Here is a 9,622-nt window from a genome sequence, read left to right on the forward strand (position 1 = left end):
TCACAGTTGCTGGCTAATTCTTTGGTGATGCATTTGTCGTATGTTGACGACAAAAAAGGGGACCAGGTGAATCTTAGTATGTGACAATCGCAACCGAGTTGCCAATTTTTTGGACTTTAATGAAATTTTCCGAAAGTCTTTTCAGAATTTCGTTTATCACATTCCATATCAAACCTATTTTTGATTACTTTGCGGTTGCTTTTCCCATTTATCGGTAATATGTTTGGAGAAGTTAGAAATGTAACATCTGTGGGAGTTGGAAACAGACGAAATAATGATATTCTTCTCCTATTAAACTATTTATTAGTTTAACAAATCTCTCTCTCTCTCTCTCTCTCTCGCTCTCTCTCACGCTCGCACGCACATTTACGTATTCAATGAAAACAACCACACACTCAAAATATCATGTAGACTTTACTGCTTCTTGATGTAGTGCTTTTACATATGACTTATTCAAAGTATACTGATAAAATTGGATTACCTTTCGGAAATTTTTCCAAACATTAAAAAATTCCGGTTGTGAAATAGCGATTTGGATCATTAAAAATATTAATATTACGAACTGAACGTATTTTCAGATATTACAATTTGTAATAAAGGAAAACTTGTTAATATGATTAAAGAAAGCTTAGGAAATGTGTAATGACGGAAGAATACAAAATCAAAAGGAATATTAGAAACTAAGAAAGCTGTTTTATTTTTATTATAAATAATATATAATAGATTGATATATGGAAGAACGACAATATTTGCATAAGAATAATCTACTAACTTGTTACGAGAAATCACAACATTACAATATTAGTAATTAATGCTTAACCATTACGCTTAACAATCGGACAGGGAAAGATTTTATAGATAGTTAAGGCTGCAGTTACAGTGGATGCGTTTTCTAACGAATATGTTTAAATTATTTATCGCATGAGCGATAACTTCAGACATATTCGTCAGAAAATCAGTTCGTTAGAAAACGCATCCACTGTAATCACAGTCTAAGGTGGGATTTCCTATACGTGATTGACACTGCGATCTGCGTTTACGTCCAAACGCATACAATTGTCAATGTACAAATTATCTACTGCATTTGCTTTTTTCATTGTTTTCATGATCTGTATGTTGGACGCAAACGCAGATCGTACCATCAGGTGCGTTTAGGAAATCTTGTCTTTAGGCGGAAAGCGATTGTGAGTCAAAACTGACCCGCCATCCTCGACGGGTTGTTAACAGTCACTTTAAGTATTAAATTTTTTATACTATAAATTAATTTTTGTATCATTGTAATATGGATTTTATTCCACTTAAGTTCTACTGCGTTTTCCAGCTTCTTAATGTTATATTATTTAATTTTCTGTATAACCGCTTTTGATATGATTCGCATGCCTTCGATTCGGATTTATATCTTGAGAATGGAATAATCACTTTATACAAAACACATTTTTTGCCGAAATCACTCGTGTGCATTCCTTTTTAGCATTGGACACAATTGCGTCATTTTGTTTAAAAATGCAATTTTCTTTGTGGTCTTCAATGAAAGAAATTAAACGATGTTATAGTAAGTTTATAGATATGTTTATCTACATTTATTTTCGTTGAAATTTTATATGTCGGCATTTTCGAAAAGTAAATAAATGCAGTTCAAATTGTCAAACTTCTTCTACCAAATTTCTGCTCATGATATCGGCTTTATCTGTACATAAATCATCCTACTAACGTTTAAAATCATTAAATCCATTTAAATTAAACTTTTTCTTATTGGAAAATAATCCGTATTCAATAATCGATAGCCTTGAACTCATCTTGTAGGTACTTTTATGTTGCTTCGTAAGAGGCGATTTTAACGATCTGTTTGTTCAATTTACCTTCTTATTACGCTGCAGTATTTGCTATTCAGCACTTTTATTTGTGATAATATTTATTTAAAAATTCGTCAACTATCACGTATTGCGAGTTTTATATTGCTGCCTGCATAATGATTTCTATCGTAGTGTTTCCATAATTTTGGAAAATTATATAATCAAGTACTTGTTCTTCCTATCAATTCCAGTACCAATTCTTTTATAATTTCTCAAATATAAAACATACACGCAAATAAATGGACGTCTTTAAGACATCCAAAAGTGTAAGTTTTCAAGACATCCCTGTAGTGTGTGTTATAGACATCCCTGGAGTGAGTCTTATAGACGTCCCTGTAGTGTGTCTTATAAACGTTTTCGAAAGTCTTTAAGACGTGTACGGTGTCGAATGTTTTTAAGACGTCCAAATTATGTTGTAGGATGTTCAGACATAACATGAACATGAAATAAACGACTTTAAAACGACGTGTGCTAAATGGATCCATATCTGCATTTATCATCTAGGGCCTTAACGCGTTAAGTGTGGTGTCGGTCACTGGTATCATATTCTATTCTCCCTAAGCATAAGAGGTTTGGAAACTTTTCTTTTCTGAGATGCTGCATGTGGCAGAATTTGAAATACAATAGAACTTTTTGAACACCTTCGACAGAATTTGAATCGTCGCATTAATGCCAAGTGTGTATTATTGGACACAAAAGAAGAACATTTTCAGCATTTTGTTTAGCTAAGTTACAAGCATTTTTAAATTAATATTTGTTTTCTTTCGCAAAAAAAAGTATTTCCCAGATAGCACAAAGATATCTTATGTACGTCCAGAGAACATCCGATCTGGACGTTCCTTACATTCAGAAGACATTCTAATAAGAACTGTATGTTTCCTATATGTCCTTCTTGAGTTTTTAAATGTTGTAGAAAACTATCATTTACATCGTGAGATGTCCTGAGGACATGCTGTAGCAACATCCTCAGAATATTTTCCGGATATCCGAAAGTGATATTTTCTGTACTTTTCATAAACGTTTAAAGCATCTTAAAAGACACTATCGTAATATCTTAAAAGGTATATAAAAAACGTATTCCGAATCTTTAAAATTAAACAAAACATGTTCTATAGTTGTTATAAAGGTTTGAATAGTCTTACACGGGATGAAGTGATAGTGAACCAGACCAACTTTAACATTGACTCATGCTAAATTCGCGTATTCGGACAGTCTGATACCTATACATAATGTGTAGAAGATTTGACTATCTTTACAATAAATATATGTTACAGACGAATGCCGAACTAAGACAATTCTCGTTTTGTGTAGAGAAAGTCCAAAATGTTTAACAGTGACAGATTAGATTTGGGTTAGGTTTGTATAGACATTTCGTAATTTGTTTAGACAAAACGGGAATTGTCTTTCATCCGGGTTAAACCTACATGACAGTTGTTTTTAGAAAATCTACATTTTTACTTTTCAAAACGTTTATAAAATTTATAAGATAGATGTTTTTGCAATATTTGAAATTTAATCCTTTAGAAGATTTAAAAGTTTCTCAAGGCGAACGTACTTAGAAAATACGAAATGTAAGCCTTAAAAACATCTATAGGACTTTCAAAATGGATACTTTTAAAATATGTGGAATTCAAGTCTTAGGAACATCTATAAGACTTCCCAAATGGATATTTTTGTAACACACAAAATTTAAGTTCTAAGATTATTCATGGAACTTAAGAAACGAACGTCTCTGGAATATTACGGCAATGTAAGTCCTAAGAACATCCTAAAGATGTTCAAAATGAACGTAAGAAGATCTAGGAAGAATAGAATACCATATCAAAATTTGGTCATCTATTTCTGATAATGTTTTTTGTATAATTCTAATAATGTTTTTGAAATAAAATTATATTATATCATAGGTGTAATAAAGAAGGAAAAGGAAATAAATTTGAAAAGAATAGAAATGTGTTTCTCATTGTTTTACATATCTAAAGCCAGGAATCTACCGGAAAGCTAAACTATGGTATGCTGTACTAAGTCTGAAAATATTTGCTTCATTATAATATATACGGAACCGTTCCCATCAAAAGTTAATCTGAACTTTGCTTTGTTTTTTCGGAAGCTAAGTTAATAGCTTACACGTAATACAAGATTACCTGATGGACGATTTTTTTGTACACAAGCAAGGCATAGGTTTAGCTTTCGAAAGAACGTAGCACAGTTTGCAATTAGCTTAGCTTTTAGTAGAAACGATTTTATATACATTGAATTGAATCAACTATTTTTAATTTTAGAATATCATAACTCAGCTTAGTTTTCTGGTGAATTCCTGGCTTAATCTGTCAAAGGTATAGCATGGAGCTCTGAATCGTTTTTTTATTTTTACTTTACTTTGGATTATTATTAAATTATATTACCGATTCATTAAAGGGATACTGCTGGCCAAGAACGATTTAGAACATTAACTACAGCTTATTATCGTGGCGCCATGGGTATTCTTCTGATGTATGATGTTACTAGCCTGGAAAGCTTCAATCACCTGTCCTACTGGCTACGAAACATTCAGGAAGTAAGAATATGAAAGAATGTAAAATTGAATTTTGATTTTGAAACATATGAATTGTTTATAACTAATTTTGCATTCTTCAATTCGAAAGGAATAATGAAATTCTCTATCTCATCCTTTGCAGAACGCATCACCGGACGTAGTGAAAGTATTGGCGGCAAATAAATGTGATGTTACCGTACATAGAGCAGTTGACGCGGAGAGAGGACAAAAAATAGCGGAGAATTTTGACATGCCATTCTTTGAAGTGTCTTGCAAAGAGAACATAAATATCGAGGAAGCATTTCTCACTCTTGCAAGAAGAATACGAGAGCAAAGAGGACGTCGGGTACCATTCTTTTTATTAATTAATTGTATTTCAAATCCTTCAGTTGTAGCATGTTTTTAATGTGAATTTTGTTACGGTGGGAGACGATTTAGCCAACGGAACATATGTATGTTCTATTTATTTTCTTTCAACTATCACATCTAAGATGACGTTAGAAGCCCAGTTAACAAAAAAGAGATGTTTCAAAAAATTATTTGGTTACGAAAGGGTTAAAAATAAAACTATGTATTGCAAATATTTGGAGTTAAGTAATCCATATGAATGTTTATATTGCTAAGATTAGAGTGCATGAAAATTATAAAAAATTAACACCGCACCGATTTCAATAATTTTGAAACGTTGTCAAAGTCAACATTCTGAATAATTTTTTCCTATACACATAAGCGCCAGAATGAAGTATAATCGTAACATAAATTTAACTGAAGGTTTTAGCGATTACCTTAGAAATTAAAGTCGATCGGCAGTTACATATAAGAGGAAAACTTGTTCAGAATCTTGACCTTTACAACATATTTCAAGGTCATCGAAATCAATGAAGTTGCCCCTAATGTAAGTGATTATCTATGCATACAAATTAAATTTTTACTATTTTATTTTAATGTTTTTGAAAATTTACCTATCATTAAAAAAATTAGATAGAGAATAATGCTAATATGCTTTGTTTATGAAAAAAATATGGACTACATTCCCTCTGCAATATGATCTTGAAACAATTGAAAATTATACGCTAAATTACTAAATAAATTGTTAGAAACGTTTCTCAAATACAATGTACTGTGATTGTACTGTAAATGATGTCAAATCAATCATTTTTTGTAAATTTTGTGTTGATTATATGTTTCATTTTTCTCAAAATCTCTGATGATTATCAATAAGTGCAATAAAAATTGTAGCATATGTATATTTAATAATCGTTCTTACTCTTTTATTATCTAACTCTTACCACAAGCTTCAGCTTGCAATGATGTCAGGTGATTTGTACTATTTCAGACGAATTTTACAAATTCCTAAAATGCTTATAATTAATTCTCCGTTTGCAACTTGAGTCGTTTACGACCGAGACTATTTTTATTCTTGAATTTTTTTCTGTCTTGTTTAAAAAAATTAGGGTGACATATACAGCTTAGAATTATTGAGTGACATTTCAGAACTTAGAAGAGTGTAAGAACTTTTTTGGGATTTTTTAAAATAAAAATAAAATTGCAAACACAAGGTTAACAAACAAAATTATTATTTTTTTAGTTTTTTATGGATTTTAGTTGTCTAAAATCATCTCTTGAAGTTTTTTCTATTTGTTGTCAAACACCATGTATGTTTACAATATTAATATGTATTTCTTTATATCATTAGACATGATCGAAATCCACATGCTTTATGATTTTAGGCCAGTTTGTTCGAAGCTTCTGAAAGGGAAGGAGCTGACAGTGTAATCAAGGCACAGTCGCCATCTCAACAGGGCGATGCTTGCGCATGTTAGTTTCTATAATAACGAAAATCGAAATTTGCTTCGAGTATCGGTACACGTGAAGTATTCGCTCCAGATAGGATTTTATCGTTCGTGGCCACACGAAAATTAGTAAAGAAAGGAAAAAGTCGCGTCGTTTCTAAATGTAAATGTACATACATACGCATGATGCAAATGAATTGGTCGAATAAACAGTTTCACGAAGTCATGCGCACCAAGAGAATGGGCATCAGAGAAGAAGATACGACAAGATTTTTGTACCGAATTATAGAAGACATAACATTTACGATTATTTGCAATACTTGTCACAAACATTACAAGACACACCGCAAATACTGGCATAAATTGTGCACCTTTGTTCTAATGGTTTCTAAGCGCCGAAAAAGTACTTAGGTAAACGTTCGTTAAACGTACAGCGTGTATGAGGTTGCATACGTATTCACGTAACGCATATATATAAAAAAGGCACAATTATACTCTATATTTAAGTGATATTACTATGAGAGATCGTACTTTTACCTCTAAATACGCTCTTACCAAACTAACAAAATATAAAAAGTTCAATTTCATTTTCGGCATTATTAACAATAAGAGAACTAACACTAACTATGTACAATAAATGTCTCTCTACGATTGTAGAGGCTGTTACTACGTAGTAAATAGTTACTACGGCTCCAGTAAACAATGGCGTATGTTGAGTCATTGTTTACATATGCTTATAGGTACGGTATGTGTATGCATATGTATACCGGCACCTGATACAAATTCATCATTGTCATCAAGATTATTCGAAAGTGATCAATAACGAGACTATTTATTAATGGATACAACGTGGAGTTCTAGCATTTATAAATCATTGTTTTCTTATTAAATGGACAGACGGATTTAAACTGAGCTTTGTAAGAATCGACAGACATTTCGTATTACATATAACTACCAAGAGGCTGAAGTACATAATAGATTTGTAATAACAATCAGTGGACTACATGGTGCAACTGTACAACATTTTGTAAAGTTTTAAACTCCATTATAGTATAGACATATATACTTTTACACTTCGCTTATTAGCAATAATTTTTGCGCAGTTTTATTTATAGCGGTAATGAATTACATTTGTTATTTATAAATATTATCCTCTTAATATCACCGTCATCCTGAAATGTAACCATTTTAAGATCTAGTCATGGTTCACTTTCTATCCATAATATTAAATATTAATGGATTCATATTGTACAGAAACGCATAAGAAAATTTATTGTATCGTTGAATTATGTTTCGAACATTAACATTCTATTTTCCATCTTAAAACCGACTCAGTTTATATAATTAACAAACACGTTAACTGGATATCATCCGTGCAAACATTTCATTATAATCGCTTGATGTTCACGGAAGGCCTAAACGAGGAGCATTCGTGCTATTGATATAGTAGGTATCTCTTTTCTTGCTTAAAACATGTATCCCATGAACATGAGAAATACTTCGTCAAGCGTATTGTGATTATTGTTATATAGTGTAGCATACGCGCAAAAAGAAGGAGGACACTATCAACACTAATATAATCGAGGACCATCGTTTTTCCAATATCGGGTGAGTATGCGTGATTTGCAATCGTATCGAAATCGTTTGGCACATGGACACGTAAGTACTTTTCTTTTTAATCATCGATCTTTTTGGTGAGAACGATCAATACGATCGTCGAAGTTACAGATATTTGCTTAGAGTCAGAAACACTAAACGTTTCTTTTTCTGGTCTCTTTGTATCATGGAGACTAGACAGTTGTGTCCATACGTCAAAAATATCGTATGCGAAAATCACACGATAACGACTTTTGATTAGTGCGCTTTGATAATCATTACGAACACATCTGACGAATTCGATGATAAAGTTAACGTCACGTACACAACGATATCGTGCTCATGGTTAATCCGTTCGTAATTGCGAAAAGGGAGTGTATAAGTAACGGGAAAGGCTGGATAATGTTGATACGTCTCATTTGAGACTAGAATATTACTCTATGCGATAATGATGATACTCGTACGAACGATAGAATTATGTACATGGCAATCTCGAGCATTATATGTATATTTTAGAATTGTATATTAACTCATTAGCAATTATGATCGTATAGAAGCACGGTAATAGCATGTGCAAGCGTCGCACAATTGTATTTCTTTAGATGTATAGGTATACTGTCCGTTGTCATTCATGACCTAAAGTCGCTATCACCGTTCTGATTATCTCGTTTATGCTGGCAGAAGCAAATAAAGCCTTTATTGTGCCTACCGACGATTAAAGCAGGCTCTACACGATGAGACTTGCCTCTAGGCATGTTTCGCGACAAATGATGGGACCAGACCATTTCGAATTATTTTGACCCTTATTGGATTTTCGAAGAAGCAAAGATATTCAAAATAATTTCACGTGATTTCAAACCCATCGTTTATCGTGAGGCATGCCTCGAGGTAAGTTTTATCGTAAAGAGCCCACTTAAGGGAACTGGAACCGAACGAATAGGTCGCACGCACATTTTAAGGAATGAATGCTCGATCGGAGAAAAGTATGTATTTATTGTTAGAGGGATTTGAATTATTCTTTTGAATACGTTAGCGAAATGACTGATTGAAATTGAGCGATTATCGTTTGTAACGTAAAACGTAGCGATGGGACCGAGTACCGCATTCCCCCGTTATAAGCCCATCACTGTGGTCACTATAATTTGGAATTATTATTTAGAGCAAGTTTGTTTTGTTTCCATCTTTGGAAACATGTTACTTGTTACAAAACTTTTCATTAGTAAGCTGTGAATTTGTAGCAAGGAAATACTGCGCGTCTTAGACTATATAAAAGAATATTGTGACAAGTGATGCCCTTATGAGCCTAACCTTTGTTTTGATCTCTTAGTGTTAGCTTATTTAGCATGAACTTCATCATTATATTGATGAACTTACTGTTGAATTTATTTTTAAAATATTCGAAATAATATAAGAAAATATAAAATTTGTATACATACATGTATATTTATATTACTTCTACGTTTTATAATTTTTTGTAAGTTGGAAGTATAAAAAATTGAAGTTAAGAGATTAAATTCATTTGTTTTGACAAAAATATTCTTAATCATAACTCATGTATCTTAAAACACTAATTTTTAATATCACTAATTAGATAATATAAATATTTTTATTCTATCTTAAAGAAGGAAAACATTCTAATAGATGTTATGCTAAAGTTACACGGAAATATTTCTTTTTTATTCCTTGTACGTTTATTCACGTATGTACACTACTATATACCATGTCACAGATGACTAGAATCGTGTATAAGTATTTAGAGATTTTCATATTATTGGAAATGTATAAAATAAACTTCAAATAAAATGATCTAATATAGTTTCATCAGCGGACCTTATCTCCGATATTAT

General features: G+C 32.0%; 1 protein-coding gene across 1 annotated transcript in view; it reads left to right on the top strand.

Annotated features, from left to right (window-relative positions):
- LOC143188030 (ras-related protein Rab-8A-like) overlaps window positions 1–9,272 on the top strand; it is a 28,034-nt gene extending 18,762 nt beyond the window's left edge. The window contains exons 3-5 of the mRNA XM_076392057.1: window positions 4,269–4,407; window positions 4,529–4,732; window positions 6,117–9,272. Of these exons, the coding sequence (XP_076248172.1) occupies window positions 4,269–4,407; window positions 4,529–4,732; window positions 6,117–6,209 (436 nt within the window). The 3' untranslated portion in view covers window positions 6,210–9,272. The remainder of the gene's footprint in view (window positions 1–4,268; window positions 4,408–4,528; window positions 4,733–6,116) is intronic.
- Window positions 9,273–9,622: the final 350 nt, after the last annotated feature.

This window comes from Calliopsis andreniformis, chromosome 2 (genome assembly GCF_051401765.1).
Source record: "Calliopsis andreniformis isolate RMS-2024a chromosome 2, iyCalAndr_principal, whole genome shotgun sequence".
NCBI classification, from domain to species: Eukaryota; Metazoa; Arthropoda; class Insecta; order Hymenoptera; family Andrenidae; genus Calliopsis; species Calliopsis andreniformis.